This window comes from Melopsittacus undulatus, chromosome 2 (genome assembly GCF_012275295.1).
Source record: "Melopsittacus undulatus isolate bMelUnd1 chromosome 2, bMelUnd1.mat.Z, whole genome shotgun sequence".
NCBI classification, from domain to species: domain Eukaryota; kingdom Metazoa; phylum Chordata; class Aves; order Psittaciformes; family Psittaculidae; genus Melopsittacus; species Melopsittacus undulatus.
This window is the reverse complement of record NC_047528.1, coordinates 66,774,871-66,802,480: the sequence shown is the minus strand read 5'-3', so window position 1 is coordinate 66,802,480 and position 27,610 is coordinate 66,774,871. Positions and strand designations below refer to the sequence as shown.

General features: G+C 36.0%; 1 protein-coding gene across 1 annotated transcript in view; it reads right to left on the bottom strand.

Moving 5' to 3' along the window:
• GABRG3 (gamma-aminobutyric acid type A receptor subunit gamma3) overlaps positions 1 to 27,610 on the bottom strand; it is a 309,946-nt gene that overhangs the window by 274,182 nt on the left and 8,154 nt on the right. Inside the window, exon 3 of the mRNA XM_005151536.2 lies at positions 18,397 to 18,464. Coding sequence (XP_005151593.1) covers positions 18,397 to 18,464 — 68 coding nt within the window. The remainder of the gene's footprint in view (positions 1 to 18,396; positions 18,465 to 27,610) is intronic.

Here is a 27,610-nt window from a genome sequence, read left to right as displayed (position 1 = left end):
AGCTGCAGGGAATGGAAAGAAAAGACACAAAGAGGGCTTTTCAAGAGAAGTAAGAGTAAAGAATTAAGAAAGAACTGGAGTAAAGATTAATTACAATGAAAGAAACCAGAGGGAAGAGAGGAGAACCCTTCCTTTCTAATATGCCATCAGTAATGGATTTCAGTAACTCTTTCATTCACTCTTTCTACATGGTATTCTAGCTGTGTGCTTTTCTTACATTAAATATAACCATATTTCCATTTACCCATGTAATGCCAGCAGCTTGCAGCAGTATTAGGGACAACACAGATAATTAGAATGTCTGGGCTTTATTTCCACTCTCTACCAATGATGGACTGTACAAAGTAATACACAGAAACTTAGCAGTTCTCCCTTCAGCATGCCCCTCCCCACTTCTTTTCTTGTGGAGGGGGGGGGATAGGACGGGGACAGATCATTTCTGTTCATTCACTGTATCTAGCACATTCCATCTGGAAGCCTAGATTTCATCCTCTCCTGTAGTACAAGAAATATAAAGAAAAGCCCTTCAACATTCTATATTGTGTGTGGTGTGCTTTTTTACTAGCCCAGCAAAAGGAAGAGATGTTAATCTCTGTATTCCTCTGATCTAAACTGAAAAATTTGGACACAGCTAATCCACAGCAGTCAAAACCAGTTGTTTAGGAGAAAGAAGACTAAAGGATACATGAAAAGAACTAGCTGACATGGCTTTCTACAGCACCATGAAGTCAGTTCAGTGCCATAGGGGATAACTTCAGCTTTTATTTCCCTGCATAGAGAAATAGCATCTTCAAGCACAGCTTTAAGATTTTATGCAAACCTGTCCATTCATCTGGCCTACAGTCCAGCTCTCCCATACCATTTTTACAGTTACTAATTTCTGTGAGATTTCTCTTCCCCTTTCATTAACCTAGCCTTGGTTGTTCAGGCAGGGGTTGTATTCCCAGTGTAGCAAGCACTGCAAAAAGCACAGGCATTTTCAACTCTGTGTTCACTAATAGCAAAGACTTAGCCAATCAATACACAGCTGTTACAAACAAACACAGGATTCAGTGGTCTGTAAAGCAAGTATCAGGACAGCTACTGTGAATTTTAAATTAAACTGCAACTCTATAATCTTTATAAGAGCATGATACAGAAAGACCCTTCTAGTCACAAAGCCAACAGAGACTATCAGAGCATTCAAGGGGCACAAATATCCCTTAGCCTGAAGACACATCTAGCAATCCCACAATAATGGAAACACTCTCTTCTTTATAGCACATCTTTTATTCCCTCCATCATGAAGCATTACTTGTGTTGCATCTAGGACAACAACCAATACTTTTTCCATTCCTGACTTCTCTCAGTCAGCAGTGACACCTCCCTACCTGAATCATTTAAAAAGACTGTACCACATCTTGCGTACCTGACATAAGAATAGCCTCAGTGTTCACACTGGTTTTAACTTGCTGAAGAAAAAGTCTGACAAAATCTTATGGCCACAGCCTATAGAGGGAATAACTGGCAGCACTAAATTGCTTATTACAACACAAGAGATAGAAGACTGCAGGCACAAAGTGATTCTGTCATTTCCTTCCAACATCCACAGGTAAATCAACAAATCCTCTCAGCAGGGCTCTTGAAGCCTGTTAGCTGAACAGAATTATAGCATAATAGGGGTATAAAGGACCATGATGCCATATACTTCATCCATTAAAAATTGGATTCTAGCCACTGGCATCCACAGTTGAATCACATCAGAAAAAAATGAAACACAACCAAGATTCAAAACTACCTGAAAACTCCAGAAAATATTTAATCTTTCTACATTAAGAGCAAAAGTAGGGATACCTATGAGCAATCAGATTCCTCTTCCTGCTTTTAGCAGTTAACCTGTTTGGCAGGCTTAGCATGACACACAAAGATATGGGAACCTGATTGTATGGCATTATTTTTTTGAGAAGCAAGACAGTAATGGTCTCATTTTGGAATTTTTCCTACACAGAGGAGGAAATATACAATTGCTTACACGTAACAGCTTGAAATGTAAGGACTAACACTAGCCATGGAAAAACTAACCATGAAACAAAAGAAAATGAAGAAGGAGATGAGGAGAGGCAAAGTGATACCAGGGAAGGGAACCACAAACCAAGGAGACAACAACTTGCCACACAAAGTGTCCTCTAGAGAAAACAAAAACCCCAAAACAACATCATTGTTGTTGATGCCGCCAGAGGCTTTCTAAAAATATACACAATTTTTGAGAGGAAAGAAAATGGGTTGAGGAAAATTCAGACAAAGGCAAAAAGAACACTAATCTGCTGAGAATCTGTTGAGAGAATGAGCAGAAAAGAAGCAGTATGTCATACTGTATTTCAGGTCCTGCTTTTAAACTATGGATTAGATAGTTCTGTCAGCTTTGGTTAACCAAAGGAAAACACATAGCCAAAACAATTCTTTGATAGAAAAGTATGTTTCTTACACTCAAGCTTTTTTTGATATGTGAGCAAGCATTATTGGCAAGTATTATAATCAGCAATTCATTAATTAAAATAAAAGTTTGCAAGATGCCTGCTATAGAAAACAGATTACATCTGTAGACTGACAGATCTTGGCCATTCATGGATATTAATGAAATTAATGAATTTTAAAAAAATTTTAAAAATGAAATTAAAAATTACACGCTGATTTCATACTGCACTAGTTTTAAATCAACAAGTAAGGAGAAGTTAATTAACTTGCCAAAAACCTGTAAAGCATTACTTTTAACAACTGCATTCTCCCAACACGATATAAAATTCACTATATGTTATATGCCTTCAAACAAATTACATTGAACCTCCACCTACGCCTTCTTTATTCAAGAAGGGCTCCCTGCTTAACTATATCAGAATATTTAGGGGGAAAGAAATACTTCTGTTAACATTTGCTCCCCCCTCCCTCCCTCAGCAGCATTTCATAATTTCATAAATTGTATGGGAATAGATTATAAAGTATTATTTGGAGAGGATCTGAGGGCCTCCCTTCAAAATAAGAGCTGAGTTACTTCCTCATCCTGTATTCTGATCACTGTGAATTACTCATGTTATGGTGTTTTAAGTAAATATAGGTTGTATTCCTTTGAGTATCTGCAACAATCACTTAAGAGAGTCTCAAAGTATTCATGGAAATGACTGCAGAGTAGGCAAAAGAAACCACCACCCTAATTATCAGCCCACTAGTTACCCCATTTTCATCTCATTCACTTATAAACTCCTGAGTTTAAGTCCTGTCTTTTCCAGGCAGGACAAAAAAACCCCCAAACTGATCTGCATTCTCCTGTATTCCAGCTGAAAGGCTTCTAAGTATTACTTTGCTCACTGCATTTCTACTTCAAGAAATCCTCCTGGCTCCTGAGTCAAAAACTGCTCTTTTAAAGGTTATTAGAAACTCACAGGTTTCAAAGGAGAAATGCCAGTTTACAAATCATTTCAAAAACAACAACAAAAGCAATCTGCCCATTCTTAACAACCAGCTCCCAGAACCCAGCTGCTCTACTGTTCAAGAGCAGGCTGCTTGCTACACTTCTTGCAGGCTCATATCCTGCTGATGACAGCGGTGTTCGGGTAAATTTCAGGCAATTGTTTTGTCCAGTTTACTTGTTTTAAATTAGTCCTGAAACATATGTTAGTCAAACAACATGCAAGCAAATCCAGTCTTCAGAAACTTTTGTCAGGTAATGTGTATGTGGATTCTGTGTAAAATAATCCTGAATTTCCACCAGAAAGTGAGATCCCTACCCATTTTGAACACTCCTCTACATAGATACAGAAAAGGTATGTGGTAAAATTAAGATTAATTCACCAGACATGGAACTATACCTTCATTTGATACTGTACTAGTGAAGGATGCCTTTTAAGTCTCAAAGCCACTTTCATTAGCCATCACAGAAATCTAGGCGTGAGCTATTAAAGATATCAAAACACTTGCTTTAAACAGCAAGAGGATTTTAAGTCTTACCTAAATCATGCCTCATTGCAGAAGAACTTATACCTCTCAGCTACAGACAGTACATGATGGTAAAATGAGGACAAGACACAGTGGTCTTCAGCTGTGTGTGGATGCAATGCCAACTGGAAGCCCCTGTATTCTAGGTCTCTTAGGAGAGCCCATGAAATTTGTAGCTGATGCAAATTTACAGTAAGAAAACAGACACTTAAGGATATAGTAAAGAGAGATATATAAGGAAAGTTTAGAATGTCATGAAGGTCCTTTTAATTTATTTGTTTTTAATATGTACCAAGAAGTATATGTCAACCGTGTTATGACACACTCATCTTCCTAGATGTTTGCTCAGCAGAGGAGTTTCCAAAAAGCCTCATCATAATCTCTGACTCTGAGAGTAAGTCAAAAGTTCACAGAACTTTTTGGTGCTCAAAATAAGGTTTACTTTGGGTTTTTTTTCAGAGTATTTCCTATTAGATAATATGTAATTATATAGGATTTATGTTCAACACTCATCAGCTCAGTATCTATTGCACTGCTGCATATCAGGCCACAGAGTATAACAATAGGTTACTAAAGTAAGTAACATCCAACTAACAGTCATTTTGAGAAGTTTGCTGTAAACTTCTTATTCCACATTCCACCAAATTTTCTGAGGCAGATGCAGGATCCAGTTCTACTGAAGCAGCATTCTGCTGCTTCAACCTCAAGACCCTCTTGACATCTCCATACAAATACCTGCTGGTACTGCAATAGCAATATAAAAATATCAGCTTTAATGAACAAAAAATCTCAGACCAGAGAAGTTTTGTGTATGCTAAAGGGGGAATTATTTTTCAGAAACATGGCAGATTATCAAGAAATGCAGGACTCTATAATCATGCATAAATACAAGTGAGAAAAAAAATAAAAATCAACCATACCTTTGACTTTTCAACTCCAAAAAGTCTTTAAATATAACTTTTGTGAATACTTTCCTAACTTTTTATATACAAAATAACCTATTATAGAACACCATAATTGTCATTTCCATAGGTAAAGAGAGTTGAAAATATTAGCTCCATCACAGTGAGCTCTGTTTGGGTTAAAATGCCATCTTAGTTCCTATCACTTGCCATCCCTTTCAAAGACCAGGAGAGTTTAATGTTACCTGAATGGTAATGAATTTGGGGCTACACCTATACCGTTCTCTCAGATTAAGCATATCCCTCCCTACACACTTCCTCCACCTTCAGAGTATCTCAGCTGGCTACTCAGATACAACAGAACACATGGACACTAGTTCATAGCTGATAGCTGCCCCCATATGAATGTAACAATCAAAATACTTACACCCAAACTTACACACAGCTATGAAAAGGAGTATGAGCATGACCTTGAATTGCCTTTTCAATTTTAGAGGAGCATGAGTGCTCTATTAATAGATTTTCCTACCCATCCTCCCCGGTGTGCCCTTTTTCTTTTCAACCTGCTCTTTCTTTTTACCTCTAATCCCAATTTCCTCATACCCCAACTCCTCAGTCATTACACACAGCCAGTCCTCAGTTTTCTGTGCTCTTCCAGACATCCATGTCTCAGTCCGTTCTTCTAACATGTATTTCAGGCAGTCCACCCTCTGACAGCACCCAAACCCGCTGTCCATGGCAATCAGGTAACTGCCTCCTCTATGCTGCTGCAGTGGAGCAAGATCACCAAGAGCACAGAATACTGCTCCTTCACATCATCTGCAGCTGCTCAAACGTAAGCTTTCCAGGAAATCTGGCCCAAACTCACACAGGAACATATGCAACACAAGTGGAATCAAAGATTTAAGTTACTAAAATCATTTTTCTCTGCAAAGCATGTGCAAACAGACTTGCAGACAGACTTAAACAGTGACAACAGAAGGCATCTCTGACATAGAGGAACTGCACCATCCTCTCTCTTTATCCCACCCAAAACCTTAAAATTTAATTTCCTTTCTAACTAGCATGAGGTAATAAAGTTTGGGGAGAGGAGGAGGGTCACTCACTTTTGAATGGGAAAAAAATGCTTCTTCCTAGTTTTGTTTCAGAAACACACAAACCACTGTCTGAACTGCTTTTGGCAAATAAAAGTTTTGTGATGGACATCTGCTGTTGAAAGTTTTACCCAAACCTTAACAATAGTCAGCTGAAAACCACTATTTACAAAGAAAAATACTACATAGATGCTCAATTAGATTATAATACCAACTGCAAGTACTTATAGCTTTATTTAACTATTTTCATTGAAATTTTATAATCCAGGATAGTTCCACAGGAAGAAATTGCTATATAAAGCTAAAATTACATACAGTTTTCTAAATAAAACTGACCTGTCCTGCATCTCATCCTGGAAAATACTCAGTTAAGAAAAATGGAAATTTTGCACATGGAAGGGATATTCAGATTCTGAACAAGAATGGAAGCTGAGCTTTGTAAAGTTCAAATAGACACAAAAATCATGAAAGAGCACTTTCAAACCCAGTTCCTGACTTTGGTTTCCATGTGATACTCTGTATAAATCAGGTCACTTATTTAGGAGCTGACAGATTTTTGGCATGTCCTTCATTTGTATTTAAGCTTTTGACTTCTGGTTTGCTTGGTTGGTTTATTCAAAGTGTTTCATAAGGACTCTGGTAACTCTAGACCTATGGAGAGTTTAAAATCTGACAGATGATAACCTGTTACCACAGCCTATATATATGTAAAAGCTAAGATAAGCATATTAGCAACAAAAAAAAAAGGAGCATTTCTAGGTGCATGAGAGCTAGGAAAAGTATAAAGATTTTTTCTGTGTGAGAAGTAAATTTATGTTTAGATTTTTTCTACTGAATAAGCTTACCCTCTCGATCTGTTGACACAGGTCTACTTGCACAATGCCAGCAAATAACTGCCAGCACAGGTACTACTGTAATCAACAGCTGTAGCCAGCTGATGATTCTGCAAGAACAATGGCCTTTATGATCAAAAGGCTTTCACTCCATACTGTAGTTGATGGCTCTTCTAGTGGGTATTTTGAAAGAAGTCACAGTCCTGACATTTCTATGTCAGCCAAAGTTTCATGAATAAATCTGGACTAAACCAAAGAACAAGCACAAATTGACCATTCAATTCACCTTGCTCCCATTACTTAGAATATTCACACAATGCCAGTTTAGCCACCAGATGCTTTCAAAATCCAAAAGAAACTCCTAAATACTTCTTTTAATCTGCCTCTTTGCAGTTGGCTAATCTAGCTGTGCCACAATCTATCAAAAGCTTTGTGTGCTAGTCCAGTTAGGCAGCTCCCAAACTGTAGGTCCAATTTTATCTTTTTAAGACATTCTCTGAGGCTTCCTACATTTGTGTTCATTTTCCTTTCTTTACACCTTTTCTGCATTACCTTCCAGATGGCAAAGAAATGCTCAGACATATTTACATAAATACAGTTTCAAACACCAGAGAGTGAGAGAACACTTTGCAAGGAAAACAATGAAGATAAATACAGCAGCTTTCAGGTGAGTGCAATCAGAAAATCCTGCAGTCTTTCTTTCTTGATACACCCTACAAAAGAATGATATGTACGATTATAGTATGCAAAAATACCCTCCTAATACCTAATCTTTTAATCTGAAAACAATAAGAAGTACTTAAGAAAAAAGAAATATGAAAGCATAAGCCTATGTTCTAGCAGAGGTAGTACATTTCCATTTATGTTAATGCAGTCAGTCATTTATTTCAGGTGAGAACCTGGGCCCCCTGTGGAATTCAGACCACAGCATTAGTCACCAGGTAGATCTTTCACTGCTGTACACATCATCTTTTTATTCAGCCACATATGGCACAGAAAATTTCCCAACTTACTGGTGTTTCACTTTGCACTCTCCACAATAGTGCAAACTGTAAGAAAAGAGAGAAGGCAGTGAGGATCGAATACATTCAACTACCAAAATGAACTTTGGGTTACTTGGAATCTTATAATTAGCCTCTTGGCATGACTCAGATTTATGGCTGGCATAATTCCATTCACTTCCTGAAAGATTAATTTTGCTCTTTCACTGTTTATGCTATTTCACACGTTGTACATAGGTATCAGCGTAAGTCAGGAACACAGAGTCGTTGACTGCATTTACCTAGATCCCTATGTATGCCCTAATTGAATCACAAACAAAAATGATTGCATGAACTGAACTTACCCAAAATTGTTAGTCTGATTTCAAACCACCACCAAGAGGAGAGGCGAGCCTACATTATTCTGACCAAACAATATAGCTTGATAGCTCATCTCAGTGTTTAATGAAGTAACGTTTGCATAATGCATGAAGTACAATTTAGGAAAATTGAAATTGCTTTGCCTTAAAGATGGCCAGATGTTTAGTGAGCATGTGATCAAGTGACAATTTCACCCAAAGAAATGAAGACCAAGACTGAGGCAGATAAGTAATACAGGAGAAATTTTTTCATTTCTATTTGCATCTCAATTCTTCAATTACTAAAAGCAGTAAAATCAAGTAACTGATATTACTAGACAAAAAGATGTTTTATTACAATATAATAATCTCTACAAATTGAAAGAATAAAGTCAGACCTTTCTACAGTTCACAGTTTTCATTGCCTTATAATTCAACCTTAATCTACAGGCCTTCTAGGTAATGAAAAAAAAAGCCGTACTTTGCACACTGCAGTAAATATACCTTAGGGAAATATTTACCTGAACAGCCATTTGAAAGCACAGGGCTATCAGAGTCTGATATATTGAGTGTGTGTAAGCATATAGCAGTTATTTCTTTGTCTCAGTTAGATGACACGCTTTACCAAACATGAACTATCAGCCAAAGCTCAGTATCCCTTGAGTCCACCAGCTACTGTTACCAAGAATGATTTTGAGAGACAAGGTCTGAAAGCAGAGGTATTCTTATTGGGTAATGCAGGAGGAAATTTTTCATTTCTATTTGCATTCCAATTCTTCAATTACTAAAAGCAGTAAAATCAAGTAACTGACATTATTAGACAAAAAGATGTCTGTTATAGGTATGAAGAAAAAAATATATAAAAATCATCAAATCTTGGGCACACATGCCCTTTTTTTTTGACCCAAAACAGACACTGAGAACTTCAAGCCTATTGAGATGAACATATCCTAGGTGAAAATAAGTTACATTAATCAACAGACAATAACCATAAGGGTTAGTATGTACAGTTGAAACAGGAGAAGGTGCAACAGACAGGAAAGGTCACAAGTACTTGCCACTTAAAAAGGTTACCAGGAACACAAGCTGTACAGAGATATAAACCAATGCCACTATTAAGCTTGTGCTTTTTTATATTCAACACAGTTATGAAATGTCATTTCCAGGCTGCTTCTGAACATGTTAATAGTCTTTCTCTAGGATAAGGTCCAGAAGGTCTGAAATAGCATGGTTGTCCTGTGAAACCCTCTCAAAATATCAGCTAGCCATTTCTGCTTTTCTGCCTCTGTCAAATGTGGTAAAGCGTTTACATGATTAAGGGTTTCTCCATTTTTTCAAACATATCCCCTTTGTAACAGCTGGCCTAATTTGTTACATTCAAATAGGTTTTTTAAATCACAAATCATAATAGGTACAACAACCCTTTTATTACAATTTTTTTTTTAAGACCAGAATTCCTATATAAGAATCGTTACAGAAAGTGCCAAGAATTATAGTTTTCTTCTCAATTTGCTATCTATGCAAAGAAAATATCAGTGGAGCTCAGACTGATATAAGTACTTAACAGCTATTGACATAAGCACTGTAAGAAAGAACTTGACACATGCATACCTTTGTGAACATGGTCCTAACTTTGTCAAGCTACACGTACAAGAATTACAACATGGTACTATACCTAGGTATTTAACACCCCCCATGACTAAGGTCCTTAAGTACTTTTGAAAATTCTGTTATCCTTGCAAAATAAGACAAAGCAAGTTAGAGAAAGCAAGAAGCAGCTATCCCTGTTCCTATGTCTCCCAAGGAATGCGGTTTCTTAGATAAGCTCTGAGCAACACAGCCTTTGGGTAAGAACAGAAAACAGTCAGAAAAGGAGGTAGCAGTTTGTTTGGTTTAGGGTTCTTACAACAGCTCTAGAGCCCTGAACAGTTTCCTTATCTTTACCATTGAAAATTAAATAAACAGTAAAATCAGTATATTAACATTAAATTGTTTGTTGCTGTTTTTAAACAGAGTGACTCTATTTCATTGTGATGCCTAAGATGTTTAACTAACACACATCCAGAACTATGGTCAAAAGTGTCTGCTTTTTTGTAGTATGCAAAAAGCTAATATTATTAAAAAACCATTCTCCTGTCACCAACTTGCTTCAGCATTCAAGGGTTGCAAATGTCATTTGTGGAAGTGGGAAAAAAGACAAGAGTTTCTGGAAGAAATAGCAGTTTTAAGGCTAGAAAACAGCTTGTTCAACACTCTGTAGCAAAACCAGCTAACAAAAAGGTGACACATAAGAAGACAGACGTGGAGAGAGCTCTGAGGAAGAAATCTATGAAAGCATATAAAGAACCTAGAATATAACTATTTTTGACCACATGAAAGTCCCTTTTCTAGAACAAGAAAGTAATAAATGAAGACTACAGTGATTTAAAAGGAGAAAAGCATATGATGTTAACAAAAGCATGGAGGTGTTGGAATACAGATACATCCCTGAAGTTTGTAGACTTTTTTAACTGCAGAAGCCAAGTATTTGTTTTACTCTTCAGTTCTGTGCAGTCACTCAGCAGAAATACTTTGTCTGTACCAGAAAACACATGGTTGAGAGTACTTAACTGCCAAGGGACACCATGTTCACTAAAAAAGCTTGAAGGGAAATGAAATACAACTCTCTAAACCTTTTTTAGCAATGGGACAATAAAGGAAATTACATTCAATTAGACTAGTGACAAGTTCTCATGTGGAAAAAAAAAAATGAAGGTACATGGGTTCTTCTGGGTTTTGTTCATTGTAAAAATGGTGTAAAAAATGAAAGCCATTGTTCCAATGCATAAATGACACTGACAAATGGTATTCATTCTTTACCAACCAAAAAACCTTACAGAAACAGGAAGACTTCTCTCTGACCCAATTAGCGATTCTATGGGGTCATACTGTATTGAGATGTTCCTTCCAAACTACAAGCACATTTACAATGCCACTGGAGTCACTCTATGGATGCAGTGATAGCTGGGTCTACATTCCCGAAACTTCGTAACATTAAATTTTACAACAAACTGTCATTAGGACTACTCTATTTACAGAACCAATCAGCAACATCCATTTGCTTGTTGGATAAATCCATCACTGAAAGAACTGAGGAAGACCAAATTCTCAAAACCATGGTTTAAATTATGTCAGTATCATACAGGAATACAATAGACAGGTCAACACAAAAGTGATTACTCTTTAACGGAGCAATCATGGAAAACTCAAGCTCTAAAACAAACTTGATAAATGCCTGACCACTCAAATACAAAACTGATTTAGGCAAAGAGACCCACAGTTTACCCTAAAGTAATTCAATATCCTTTGCAGAAATTTAGCCACAGCTTTTCTAAATCAGCTTTTCCAAGTGCTGGCAATAAAGAAAATGAAGCTGTGTAACATCAGACAGGCAATGAAGGCAACTGTTACTTTCTAAGGGACCTGTAACAGTGCATATGCTTATTCTAAAGCCTTGAGCCTGCAGACCCAAGAAACATTACTGAAGTGGGAGAAATCAAGCAGGAGAATTGGCATCAGACTCAAAAGTAGTTTCTTTCCATACTTTATACAAAGGCCAATTAGTTTGTTTGAAGATGAGGTACCTGTTGAGTACTGTAACACTGTTCAGCTATGGGAAAATATTCAGTCTAGCTGTTCTTCAGATCTTATTTCAATACCTGTTACTGAGAAGACATTTCATTCTCCTATATTACTGAAAGTAAATGGCTCATTTGTTATACAGCTTCTAAGACAACACTAAGGCTAAGTCATATTTGACAATCTGCTTAAACTCCAATAGATAGATCACCAGTCAGAAGATCAGTCCATTACCAAAGACTTTTGATAGAAACTCATTCCTTCAAGTGGCAAACTGCATTTCCTGCCAATGTTGTAAATTATAGCAATAAGCATTTTACTGCTCTGTATCACAGTACATCATAAGCTTCGTTATAAAAAGAACATTATGCTAGTCCATCCCATTGCACCTCAAACAAGGGCAGCCTAAGGCTTTTATTCAAGTGTCTATCAGTTAGGTCCTATTTTAGTTACACAAAGTGAGGCTCTAGAGGAGACCTAAAGTAGAAGCTGCCAAGGTGATATATGAAAATATCAATCCATTCTCATTTTTTTCCCTCCAGCTTCCTCCTTTCCACTGTGTTTGACTTTTGAGATTACATTAGCCTCCCACAAGCTCAGTGGTGCACCAGACGTCATAAATAGACCCACGTTCCAGCTTATTACTACTACTTCCTGGAATCATTTTCATAGCAAGGCATTGACTGCCACACCTCAAAGCAACAAGAATGAGCCTGTACATGAGGAAATTTAGATTTATCAGCAAAAATACATGAAATTTAAAAGTTTTCTAAAATTCATAACCTTTTATCATGAGTGATCCAAACTTAATGACAGTGTATGATTCGTACCTTAGTCCTTGTAAATGAACATACCCACTCAAACTAAAATTTAAACCAAGACTTGCGTGTTCTCTTAGGTCACAGAGCAAAAAAGCAGCTTGTAAAATTTGCAAGGAGATATACAAACATCTCAATGCATTCCATTATTTTACAGATGATCAGAACTCATCAACTACAAAACACGGCCTTCAAAAATAACAGAAACCACCTCCCTAAACAATTCTTTTATAAATAGCTTAGGTGAGTCAGTGAGATAAGAATTAGGAAAAAAAAAAACCACTTCAAGGTAACAATGCAAACCAAGACGTCAGGCATGCGTTCACATAGTATCTTGCATTCACTTTGAGAAGAAGCCTGTAAAGAATATTTGGGGCTACATAGTAGGGTGAAAAACAGATGAAATCAGGATTTAAATTAACTTTCATATTGTGGAAAGGTTCACCAGGTTATGTTTCTGTAATTGGAGATAATATAATAATAGTTTTAGCTATCAAGTAAATAGATGAAAAATGTGCAAGAATTTCAGACTTAATTATGAGCTCTGAGTACTATTTCAGACAAGTCTCTACATCAAGACTACTCTTTTAAATACCTATCATATCTAGTGGAGAAGCAAAATGAGCATATGGGGACTTTGAAACTGAAGTTCAAATAAGTCTACCAATACAGTAGAGGGCAAAAAAGAGTAAAGATTTCTTTTATTCTACAGCTTTTAACTGAAGAAAAGGGAAATACAGCATCCATAAAAATATGCAATATAGCCTAGAGAGTGGACACAAAAAAATGAAGTGATGAAACGCACTAAAGAAACACTCTAGGAATTACCTCTTCAGATTACCTGAGAATAAAGAGAGGAGCAGAAATAAAAAGAGATATATCCAGCAGATAACCAATTAACAGTTTTATGAAAAGGTAAGTGCACTTTATATGCCTGTTTCTCACACTGTCTCTTCAACATACTTTATGTACAGCTGGCTTAAAATGAGAGTCCAGTTGCTAAAACCATATAAGCATCGAATTCTTCCTTCAACAGCAATTTGAGCTGCAGCCTCAGATCCCTGGAACTACTCGCTTAAGACTATATGTGTGTAGACAGACTTTGTTATTGAGATTTAATAATCTATATAATTTCAGCATATTTACATTTTTGTTTCACAAAACTACTTCTAGGGGAGGGCTTTTTTTTCCCCATCAGTTACATTCAATTCCCACTTTGCACATTGACATGGTCTCTCTCCTTTTTCTGTTCTTTCATACACAAGTCATTGCAGCTTATCTGTAGAAAACCTTTGCAATTGTTGACAAGATGTGGGCTGTTGAAAAAAACCTGGAGCATGGATTTTAATGCAAAATCACAAGATGCCTGGACACCATTTTTGAATGGGAAGTGCTAAAAAAAAAAATGCACTAACATATGAAAACTGTGTGATCCGGAATTCATACACCTGTTTTACAACAAAGTGTGGGGAAAAATAAAAACAAGATTGCAGATTAATTTTACAATTTTTAAAATTCACTCAGAAGATCCCTAACATCAGTGGAATCATGTTCATTATGATTATAGGTATGACAATTTTTTTTTAAATAAAGATAAAATCTTGCAGTAGAGATGAATACTGCACCCTACAATGCAGGTTCTTTAATGATGTTCTAACATGAAATAGCAAGTTGCAGATTTCTGTAACTTACTTTCTGAAGAGATGAAAACCAAGACAAAGGGATGAAATATGCATAGAGGAAGACTTAATTGGACTCAGAACATCCATGTGTCATTTACTTTTTAATCAACTAGTGTATGGGTCTTTTTAAATGAGTCCAAGTTCATATATAATTATGATCTTGATAAAAGGCAGGCATCAAGATATTCGTTCAATAGATGGCTTTTATCTGTTAAACAAGCCACACTAAAATTTCTGAACATGCATTCAAACATCTCAGAGTTTTCAATTTCAAAATACTCTTGTTTAGTATCAGTCATTCCTGTCATTTCATAACATCAAGCCATAGCTCTAAATGTTGAAATTACTTTCTCCTTCAAAGCCGTTGCCACTTGAAATTACCTCCCAGTATCACTTAGTTAATTATTCAGCCTTTTACTTTTTATTCTCACATGATTCCTTTTTCTTACTAATTAACATTAATTTCTTTTAGACTATTCCCCCAAATAATCTTTCATGTCACAGTCACCACTGCCTATCCAGAAAACAAGTTTCTATTGTCATCATAAAGATGTTATAAAGATGAATCTGTAATAGCAGAGCATCTATGTTACCTTCATACAAGCCCTCCTGTCTTTTCTGGAAATCTTGAGGTTCTACATATTTTTGAAAGCAACTAAGTAATCACTGATAGGGTTTTTTAGAATCAGTCACAGTATAGTTAGGGCTGGAAAGGACCTTAAGATCATCTAGTTCCAACCCTCCTACCATGGGCAGGGACACCTCACACTAAACTATGTCACGCAAAGCTCTGTCCAGCCTGGCCTTGAACACTGTCAGGGATGAAGCATTCACAACTTTTTTAGGGAAAGTGCAAACAGCCTGGAATGCAGGGCCAATCATATATTCCTGTGGATTATGCCATCTTTGTCACAGAGAACATTGCCTTTGCTTTGACTGCAAGCCTATTTTGAAGGGATCCCTAACATTTCTTCCTCTTGAGGCACTTCCAGTCTCAGTCTAAGATGATTTTTTTTTCCTCAGAGTTACTATTCACATACAATTCATCTGAGGTTATCTTCGCTGTAGGTAGGTGTTTGGTAGCACCTGTCTTTTCCCTGACTGTTAAAGAAACAATGAGATACTAATACTCATGCTTAAGTCTAATCATAATTACAACAAAGTTATTGACATTTGAAAAGCTTTGCTCTACAGAATTGGCGTTAGCAGTCAACTGAATATCCATTGAATAGATAACTTAAAGAAAATTATTTTACTTCCTAGGTTTCACCCACAGGATGAAAAGCACTGATGAAAACTGATAAGAAAATATACCTGCAGAGTCTGATCTTTAGAGAAGCTCCACATGACTTTGCCTCAGAAGCACTGCAGATTTAGAAAAAAATGATAGAGCTAAGGGCTAAGTTTGGAAGTACACAGCAGGGAAGTCTTCCTTCTACATGTTGATGATCTCACTCTTGAAATAGAAGAGATGGAAATCAATGTAATCACCTTTCTTTTTGCTCAATCAACTTGCCGAGTTGCCTTGACAGAATAGCTCACCTTTTAGTAATAATTTAGTGGAGAAAAGCTAAAAGTTCCTGTCCTGCTGAGCAACATAGCACATGTAGCTTCTCACAAGAATACTTTTTTTCTCTCAGAATACTATTCTAAATTCTGTGCACAATTTTCACACACGTTAATCTCCTTTCAACAGTTCAGTTATATGACAGGAATCAGGCTGAAAATGGTCCCTTCCCTCCTCTTCCTCTGCCACAGGTAATCGCCAACTAATTCATGTGTTCCCATGCTCCAGCAGTTTACAGGGTACATGAAAAACTGCTTACTTAAAAATATTTTTAATAGTATTTTTAATTCCAAAAAGTGTTGTTTGTTTGTTGGTGGGTTTTTTTTTTTTTGTTTTGTACTTTTTGTTGGGTTTTGGTTTTTTTTAGTTTCTTTTTTCTGGTAGAGCATTACGATGCTACTGCATGCTGTAGACTAACAGAAATAGAATCTTAGAATCATTGAATCAACAGAACAAAAATCAAGTAACAGAAATGGGGAGAGAAGTAGCTCCTCACTCAGTTCTTCCACTGGAGAAGAGCAACATAGTAACATAGCTTGTAGGTCTGAGAGGAGGACTTACCTTCATCGTAAATTTGAGACAACAAGCCCCTTTCTGCTCTCCCATGTAAGTTTGGATAAGATCCAAAGTAACAGAGCAGAAACTGAGCTTCTGGAAGATTGTTTGTTATTACATTTGAGTGCTTAATATTAATCTCCTGTACTGATAGCTAAGTTTGAGAATAGAAGTGAAACCCAAAAGTGCTTAGCTACTTTAGGTCCAGTTTCAGTGGGATATACTTTCCACAAGCATATCTAAAACATGGTCCATTTCTGTTCAAAAGTTTAAATAAAGTTTTACACAGACTTAAGTCCTTAAAACTTCAGGTACCTACATTTTATATTTCATCAATTTTTTTTATTTATCATTTGCCCTTACAGATTATATATAGTTTTTTTTCAGCTGCAACCAAGGAATTTCTCTGCACCATATACTCATTAACCATCCTAATAAGAGATACAGTATGCAGTTTTTAACCTGGTATCTTTCCTTCTTGGTGTCATAAGATATTATGAACTCAAAGTTAAAGGATAAGTAAATTAGTCATGTTTTGACTGTGTCCTAACAATCTTCCAAGAACCACTGGTTCCTTCTATTATTATTTTTTCCTTCTTCATACCTGAATCAGTTCTGACCAAATGCTTAATTATTATTCCACATACGTCTCCAGCACCCAAAAAGACTTTGAAAAGTAAGCATCCTTACCATTGTCCCCATTGTTTTCTAAGAGAGTACCCACTCCTACAGTATATGGAAATGCAAGCCAGAAAATAGATCTTTTGCTAAATTATTCCCTGGACAAGTCATTTTGGTACACAGTTGGGGAAGGGCAAAATAATTAGATATTTATTAGTTCAAGAATGAAGAAGGTACTGCCATTCCTTGCTATTCAGTGTTTCATATGAAATATGACCAATACAATTCACATTCCAAATATGTGGCCAGGTTGGTCCCAGCACATAATTTGTTCTGTCTGTATCTGGCAGATTTCCCATTGCCAGGGGGCACGGGAGTCTCTGACTATCCAGTATTTGACATGCTGCAATAATTTCCATTCTCCCACATACACAGGAAAAAACAAATAACCAGGATGAATGACCACATTTCAAATTCAGGAGCTTTTACTCAAAACCACAAAACGTACATGCAGTGCATTTATTAGATTCTTATATGGACATTGTACACAGCAGCATTTGAATGTCATTGTGAAAAAGAGAATATTTTCTCTGAAGAGGTTAGTGTAAGAGCTTTAAGTAAATTAAGATATTAACAGGTCCTCTGTTACCAAACTGTATTAAGGAAAAATTCAGTTTAGTTTACAAGAAGGAATACTGTACTGATTCTGAACTTGAAGTTCCCATACCTCTATACAATAACCCATACCTCTATAACTACATAAAGATCCAAGAAATTATTTGCTTTCTAAATCTGAATGTATTACTATAGAACTGAGAAATGTGCTGGAGTTAAGACTGCAACAAATAACTTATGTTTTGCTAAGTTTGCTACTGTCACACTATCACACAAACTCCAGTTTCTCCTGCCTTTACACATGGAGCATAGCTACATACAAGTTCTTCAAAATTGTACTTTAAGGCTAAAGACTGTTAATAACTTAGTGAAAGAAGAGTAACCACTGAAGAGATCATGAATTTCAAATAAATATACTGATTAATTCCACATTATGAAGCTCTGTACATTCGACTGACTCTTGAAATATTAAATTCAGATTTTTCTTGACACTAGCTATGCTTCATACATTGTTGTTTTTTTTTCCTATGAAAGCTATTTTGCTGTTCAAGATCTACCAGCATTTTGTGGTAGACAATACAGAGGACAATACTGGCTTGCAGGTTTGTTCCTTTCTTGAAGAGACACAAAAGATTTGTCTGAAAAACAGAGCTATAGCTGAAAACAAAACTAAATCAACAATAAAAACAACTTATGCTGGTGGTGTTTATGCCTTTTTCAAAAGCTAGTATTGATGCCAAAAACAGTAGTCCAGATAAAAATTTTTGTTAGCAAGTCACTTACCATATTTATTGATGATACAGGACCAATGCTGTTGACATAAATGTCAACATCAATAACTGTTGGTTTTACTGTGAAGAAAAAAAAATAAATTATTTTGCAGAAAACATAAGTAATCACTTTAAATATTTTCCTCCCCAATAACTGTAAGTTCTACTCTTCAGGTAGTACTATTAAGAAATATGGATTTTATATTTTTTTTTTGCAGAAGACAAGGTTCTTTTCCTTGGATCAAAAAACGTCATAAATGATAGCCTGTACCACTTTATCATTATGATCCCCATTCATCTCAACAGCAATTTGTTAAAGAAACTTTCAGTACTAAGCACATGACTGACACAAAACTGGAAATAATGGAGCATATCGCTTTTTCTACTACCTCAACATTCAGGTCCTTTAGTATGCTTCTACCACACCAAAAAAATCTTTCCAAATTTTCTCATCTCATTGGCCCTGAAATAATCTTAACTTAGAGCAAAATTACTATGAAATCCCTTTAGCTAGACCTAAGCAACTGTTCTCCTTTCCCTTTAGACTCATTCCCTCCAGCCCACATTGCCTTTGCACTCATTCATCCAAAGGTTTTTGAATTTTATTTGATTTAGTACATGCAATTTTCTCACAAGATCTTCCATGTGTTCAGACTTACAGGATTTAATAGGCCAAGACAAGCTCTGTATTCCTTTCTGTAGATGAGGTCACTAGGATTTATTTTACTTTTAGTATTTTTGGTGGCGGTGTACCTCCTGACCACTATTCAGATAGCTCTTACTGTGATATAGCCTAACTCTAATCCCACTTTTACACTGAAAGACACATTTGTCTTATATTGCTCCCCTTCTGTCCTCACAGGGTATACATTAACCTCTGAATTGAGATATTAATTGGTGTTTTACTTTCTACAGAGTTAGCTGTCCAAAACTATGTAAGTATTAATCCTGTTATAACTTACATAGTCAGACCTGATGAAAACTTTGCCTCGTAAGGCAACAGCTTCTGTTAGATATCTCCCTTTCCTATAGAGGCACCACCCTTATCCAGGGTTTTCAAAAACCTCCAGAAAACCATTCAAACCACTGAAATTTGGGAACTATGCTAAATGCAAGGCTTTTTTTTCCACCTGTGGCCACCCCCCTTATCCCCAAACCCCCTCGAATGAGGAAATACATCAGCCACTCAAAACTCAGAGAGCTTTCCTTGAGGAAGCTACTAAGCAGAGAAGTGAGGATCAGTTAAATACCACAGTTCTATGGGAAGATTCTCTCAATTAATTTATCTAAAGCTTAAGAAGCCATCCTGCACAAAGCTGAAGATAAACAGGCATCTCCACATGTAAAGATGATTTTTTTTTGCCCCCATCCCCCAGATTTCAGACCAACAGGATGATGCTGAAAAATTTTGAAGTACTTTAAAAGTTAGAAAAGCAGGCTGGCTTGTCATGCAAGACTTTGGTATGTACATATCATTAGTAAGAGTAGATCTGATATTGAAAAAACACACATTAAAGTAGGTATAAATAGTGGTTGAAGATGATAACCATTCCTTAGAATTCATAAAGTAACACACGCTTCTTCAACTGCATATGGCCAAAACTTCCAGGATTACTTATGGTCACAGTTTCACGTTGTCTGAAGTACTGGCTTAAAAACTTGGATCTTCCCTTGATCAAAAGAAAATCTGAACTCAACTGAACAAGCACAACTGATTAATGCAACTCTAACTGTACGCAGCTAATAGCAAAATAGGAGTTGAGCAGTTTCTGGTAATAAGCCTTGCCTCAAAATGCACTAATAAATGTCATTACATTGGAATTGGTAATAGTGGGGAACTACAGCTAGCTCTTTTACCAAGATAGCATAGGTGGAATAAATGGCTCTGATCTTTCTTGGGCTTATGCACACGTCTAGCTGGAAGTTCAACATTAAGGAGTTCTGGTGAGCATTAATGGGACTAAACAGTGATGAAAATTTGCACTCAGCTGAAATTTAGTAGGATCAGGGACAAAGTTCAGGACCAGAACACAGTGCTTGGAAACCATTTTTGTTTAATTACTGCAGCTAAGCATATAAATAGATTATGTGATGATAATTTCTCCTGAATGTGCTGGGCCAAAAACTGAAGAAGTGCTTGTTAATGCTAAAGAGAATTTGGTCTTACAGTAAACATCTAATCTTGAAACAGAACAAAGCTATGCAGCAGGCACTTCTTATGTCAAATCAACAACTAACCTCAGACATTCACGGTGAAATTCAAATTAAAAGCAAACAAATAAATACACATAAACTATAATATCACTACAAATACAACAAAAAAAGACTGAAAGTTCCTTTGAATTATACTTTGTTTTTCTAGGCCGAGGCAGAAAATACAATTGTAATAAAATTGCATGGCAAATGTGTTCAGGTTTTGAAAGAAAAGGCAGAAGAGTACAGTTGTTGTTGCACGTGATCTTTCATGGATATAAACAGATATAAACTGGGAGAACCACTAGGTATAAATTTTAGATTTTTTTATTAAAGGATTTCAATTCAAAATACCTAACATGAGGCTAAGATTTTAAGATTATTTCATCCAAAATACATTATAGAAAAGAAAATAACCAAGTCTTAAAGTTATCATATTTTATTGGAAAAAAAATCACCCTCTACCATTCTTCAATATAAACTAAGTTTAATGGGAAAACACAAATAGTTACACTGTCAATTATTTCAAGGCCTGCACAGTTTTTTATTATACTACATTCATTTGTGAACACTTAGTTCATGGACTGATTTAAGCCATGCATCAAGTAGCTGAGCTGCAGATAGAAACTTTTTGCTTGCACTAAGAAAGTCCTCACAGTCTTGATGATTGAACAACATTAAGTGTTAATGTCTCACTAAAAGCTGGCAATAAGATCACAAATGGATACTCAGCTCCAGTACCATTTTTAAAATCAGCAAGAGCCCAAAATGGTTCTAAAGAGCTGCCAGAAACTTGGAAAAATTACTGGCAGAACCATGTGTATATCATATGCAGGAAAGTGATTAAAGGTTGTCAACAAAGGTACCAACCTTCTCAGAGTTCCTTGAAATAATTTTTAATACATTGTAGTTAACTTTCCCTAAAAGACAATGTCAGCACATCCAAGTAACTGAAATGTTATGCTGCTACACAGTGATAAGGTTAGCTAACTGCTTATCACAATAGTTTCATCTTCAAACATGTTCGTTTTAACTGAGGAAGGAATTTATCAAGCCAATCAAAATATCTGCAAACAAAAGGTCATATCAACATTTAAGTAATAGTCTCCATCTGATCTAAATGGCATGGCTTTGAGTCAATGTTCAAATGCCAGTCGGCCTTGTGACTATTACATTGCAAAGACACATCCAAGTGAAATTTGTCCAAAAACATTAGACAGTTCAAAAAACACCTAGCCACAGGAGTCATGAGTTCAACACTGCCTGCAAAGCTCACTTAAGAAACCAGGTGGACACTTAGTGTAAAGCTAGGTCAGGTGTGTCTGGACAACAACACAACAAAGAAACAGCTGGAATAATGCCCTGATGACAAATGCCTATGCAGGCCTACTATTGGATTTGTGTCATTCTGCTTTATAGATTTACACTGGTGAAACAAACAGTACCTGAGACTGAAACTCATTAAAATCCATTAAGACATTACTCTTGGACATATGCAAGCTGATCATGTGTGCAAAAATATATAAATACATAAATAAATATCAACAGATGAACTGGGAAAAATTTTAAAGACCTATGAAGAAATTAAAAAAGGGATTTTTATACAGTTTCACAAGTAATGTAAGGAAAAAACTCTCCAATAAGTTCCTGCCATTTTGCTTATTTAGTACTTTAAAATTTTCTATCCTTTTAAAATATCTTTTATTTTTTTATAGTTCTCTGCTATCCAAAATGATGCTTATTTCACGGAAGAAACCATTTTGTTTCCTTCCTACAGAAAGCTTCCTCCACATTTAAGTCTAGCCAAATAGCATTTATGTTCCTGCCCAAATCATAAATATTTAGAATTATTTTTTAAAGTTTAATGTTTAGAAATACATTATTGGAAGTTCATTTAAACATGAGCTCTTATAAATTTTAAATAAATTGAAATTATTTTTTGTTGAGAGTTAACCTTTCTTATATTGTTCAAGCAACTACCAGGTCTAAATTATTCTAGTTTTACCCAGAACAGAGGTGGTAAAAATGTTATGGATCAACACATACATATTTATAGAAGCAAAGCAATTAGCACCAGATTTTTAGAAGGCATGCAGCCACATAAACAGAATATGATCTCTGTTCCAGGAACGCATAGCCACTTAAACTCTGCCTAAGTTCCACAAGACTTCCGAATGCACAGCACTAAGATTGGCTCTACGGTAATGAGGTATTTTTTTAAATTACTCTATAATTATACTTTACATTATCTCATTAGCACATAAATTGCTATTTTAAAATTGGGATAAAGCTGTAATAAATCATCACACAGTTATCGGTAGCTGTAGTAGTTGTGATTATAGTGTTAATTTTTACTTTGCATTTAGTGATTATGATTATTAATATTTTCCTACATGACCTTACAGGCAACATCTAATTACCTGTTTGTTCCTGTAAAACAAACTGTTACACTAACAAGTCACTTATCAGGGGTAATTATGGTCAGCTAAAACTTCTATATTTTAAGAAAAATTACCACATTTGAAGAAAGACATAGGAAGTGTTGAGTCACCATCCCTGGAGGTATTTAAAATGGCACTTTAGATGTGGCACTTAGAGACATGGTTTAATGGTAGACTTGGCAATGCTAGGTTAATGACTGGACTCAATGATCTTAAGGGCCTTTTCCAACCTAAATGATACTATAATTCTATTCTATGATTCTACAAAGGTATCAGTGGAAAAAAAAAAAAATAACAAAACGACCAAACAAACAAACAAAAAAAGCCCTCGTTCTTCCTGTATAGAAGAGAATGGGCTTGAACAGATGGAAGTCCAACACCTTCACTTGCTACAGCCAGAGAAACTCTGACAGAAGTGTCATCCCTATATTTTAGGTTAGGATCAAATTACCAAAACATGACTGCAAATGAAAATCAAAAGGATAATCAAAAGCTGAGCACAGACTTGAAAGGAAGCTTGGATGACAGCAATAGCAGGATGAGAACACAATCCTCTGAACAGGGTATTTCATTCACTTGCTAGGTTTTGTTGCCATTTTGTCCAGAAGTGTGAATGACAGCATGCACATAAATGGACTTCCTCAATTAACTATGAATCACTTTTATTCTTCATATCTCACCAACAACATCAATCAGCCTTCAGCACTTTCATCTTTTGGTTACCTCATTTACCTTTCTCTAATGCACAGGCTGTAATTTTTCCAGTATTATATTTTTGGGGGAATTAAAATTGTAGATCTTAATGGTTAGGCTGTTTTTACAACCAATTCCTAAAGTTTCCATTTTTGTTTTACTTACAATCATAGGAGGGGTGATATCATGTGACTGAAAAATAATAGGATTTGTTCCTGCAAAGTCTAGCATGCTAGCAACCAAAGTCTGGATGAACGATACCAGTCATGAGAAAACTATACAACTGCAAAAAAGAACAACAATATTTTAAAGCAGAAAGTCTTCCTTGCTTAAAGATTACAATAATTTATTAGCTTATGCTGCAACCTCAAAATGGTAACTGTAGCATTGTATATCTGCCCGATTTAGAATATTTCCTAGAATCTTCTAAGTTAAAACAAACAAAAATTTAAAAAGTATATATGTATCCTTTTAGATACACATCTACACTTGGAAGAGACAGCATAATCTAGGTAATCACAGAAGGTAGGTGAGCAAAAAAAAAAAGAGATTTTCTTATGTAATTAATATTTCAGACTTTTCCTTACTGTTACCTAGCTTTCAATCTGTGGCATCTCCAGTATACCATGCTACACTCCCAGCCCTCTCTCAGACTTCTTAGCTGAAGTTATGAGGGAAAAAAAAAAGAGAAAATAAGAGCTAGCAGCTGCTACATATAGGTTTGAGTCTGACAGTTTAGATGAAGAGTCTGGCAAACATTAACTGTCAATCAAACCTTCCTACCTACAGTGCCATTCAAGAAAAATATTCAATCTGCTCTTGTATCAAGCCATTTCAGCAAGTAATTGTTGTCAGGAGATAAAACTCTAAATTATCTCTGTAAGTGTAGTATTTGCATTAGCAAAGAGAAGTTTGTGTAGTAAGGGACCTTACTCTTGAGTAGTTGGGTGAAAGACCTTCCTCTCCAACACAGAACCAGTATGTTTGTCAACCCAATAGTCTACATGCAAGACATAAGTGTTGTAAAGATACAAGAGGCACATTAGAAAGGTGACAAAAGAGCAGTTTTATCTGCAGAGAAAAGTATTACTTGCAATAAATTATAAGATCAGTTTCAAAAAAACTTATGCTTGAATACTGAAATATTTCACATATTGAAGTATTCTAAGCTTCAAATTAAAGTTTGCTTTCTAGCTATTGATTTAAACTAGGTGTTCTAAAAATGAAACAAAAACTGGAAAAAAAACAAAAAGCAATCAAATCCATTAAGTAATATAAAAAAACCCAAAACAAACCAAAACAAAAACAAAACAAACACACAATCTTTACTTTTTAAGCAGAAACATTAAATTGAATGGCTTCAGGGTCATTGCACTGGACTGTAATTTCTCTGCATTCCATTTCATTGGAATAAAATTTCTCTACATTCTTTTAGTATGATACAGTAAAAATTCTACCTGAGAAATGGATGAGTAAAAAGTAGGGTGTTTTCCCTGACAGTTGAGAAGCTATGAACCAAACCAGCTCAAAAAGCTCCATGGTTAAACGATTAGAAAAGCACAATGTAGGTATTAAAAACCTCACTGTTGACAGTCTATCCTACACAGAAATGTTCCCATTGTAAATTTCAAAAGACTCTATGTCTGATGCACTATACTGGCACCAGGCAAGGATTAGGTGCAACCAACCCATGTGTTTATTTCATGTTTTAAAACTCAAATATGGATCACGGCTTTCAAAATCTAAAACTGGGAGTTTGGAGTGGAAAGAGACAACTCTACTCCTCACTTATGAGCCTTGCTATTAATATTCTAGAAACGCTTATGGCAAAGGATGCAGAAGAAAGCATCCATTACTGAAGATGCTTGAGAATTATAACTCCTGCAAACAATCAAGAAGCCCTTTCTATCCTCCCACCTAGAACAGAGATCGCTCTTGTTTGCATTGAATAGCAGCCCTTTAATCAGGAATACTCCTCTCCCTGTATAAGTGTGGTTATATGTAATGCATGGGAGATGACTGGCACTAAAATAATCTTCATATTTACTGATTTACTTATGGACAGCTAATGGATTTCTAGTTTTATGGCTGAACTAAAAACTTTTTTTGAAAGTCTTTTGTCTTATGGTATTTTTCAGCTTCTGAGCTCCAAGTGTATTCAGCCCTTTTTCATAGCTGAGTCTTAGCCACAACATCCTCACCAATGTGATTTTCTCCTTTCACATAAACCTAAGTTAGACAAATCTGCACAATTTTCTACAGTGCCCAAAACTACAAAAGTTGGATCCAGGACCATGGCTTTCCCCTCCTGAGTGCTGCCGTAATACAAACACAAGTTACTTACTCTCTCCTTGTTGTGTACTACATTTACACACTGGTTAGCTCTCCAAGTACAACTGTCTATAAACAATCCTTAAATGAAAACTGTCCTTCTCACTACTTCCTGCTATAAGGTGTCCAACAGAGTCTCTTTTGTAGGCTAGCTTTAAAAAAAGACAGCAGAAAGTAGTAATTTGGCCTTGCATGACAGTTTACAGCTTTCTCTGCACTATGATCTGGGAAATATTTTCAACTGTGAGGCAATAAGCAACCTTCTGTCACCACATATGGGGAAACCTTGCTGGAGCTAATTTAAAGAGTATCAGGTGTGGCAATCAGAAGCTAGCAAAAATAACTTGACAGCCACAGCAATAGCCTGTGGTGCACTTCAGGGTTCATTTCTGTGTGGCGTGCTAAAAGGGCAGGTGCACAAAAGAAAGGCTGTGATACTGCTTCAGAACTCAGGGTTTTCATAAGGATCATGCTGGAAAATGAACATCCCCTTTAAAAAGTTCTGCCCATTCATCCAACAGATCTGCTCCCTCCATACGCTAAGAAATCACTTAAACTAGTTGCAGAGATGACTTAACTGCTTAAAAACGAAAAAAGAAACCCTCCTGTTAGATGCTACCAAGACAACACAGTAAATTGTTTGAGACAGATCTTAGTCCCCTGTGTTTGCCGACACACACAAGCCTACCTATTTCTACCAGCTACACTTGTTCAAACCTATTCAAGGTATTCAGAGCCACAAAGCTATTTGTAAGTCCGCTCTTCTCTTCAGAAATTTGGCTAATGGTTGTAAAGATACTTGGGAAACAAAGGAAACCAAATTAACTCTCAAGACACCTAAAACTGGTGGAGTCAGAAGATACATAGGCATTAAATTATGGGGTGTACTTATGTGTGTATATGCATATATATATACATATACATATGTATAAACATACATACTTCAAAGTGAATTTATTTGGACTTATAAATACACAATACAGGGGACCACTAAAGGTTGTGGGATAAAATAAATCTAGAGGATCTAAGAGGAACTTAAGAGTTACTGCAGGATAATAGAAAAAGGAGGGAAAAGCAAGCATGAGTGGGAAGGCACCTCAGAAGAGAAGCTGATGAAGCTTTCTTCAACAGGTGCAATTGAGAGCTTTCTCTAATATAATGGTACATTTGACAAACAGGAGATGTAAACATGCAATACAAATTATCTTCATACTCTTTTCTACCCTTTCAGTGAATATTATCAGTAAAATCAGTATTACTCATGCCTATTCTATCTCTCCCATAATGCTCTCTCCTCAAGCCTGATTTAATGTCAGCTTGACTTTTTTTATCTTTTTTTTTTAAATAAGAAGGCAGGCAGCTTACAAACCAGGTACTAGAAAACATAGGAAGAATAAATGAACATAATAAATTACCACATTTAAACAAGACTTCCATACGACATTTGGCCTTTTCAGTTCTGGTTGACCATTGCAAGGAGTATCTGTTAAAAAACTTGCTGTCAGCTATGTAATTCTGAGGCACAGGAAGTTCTCTCTTGTTTGGATTTTATCTTATTTTAGCTTTATT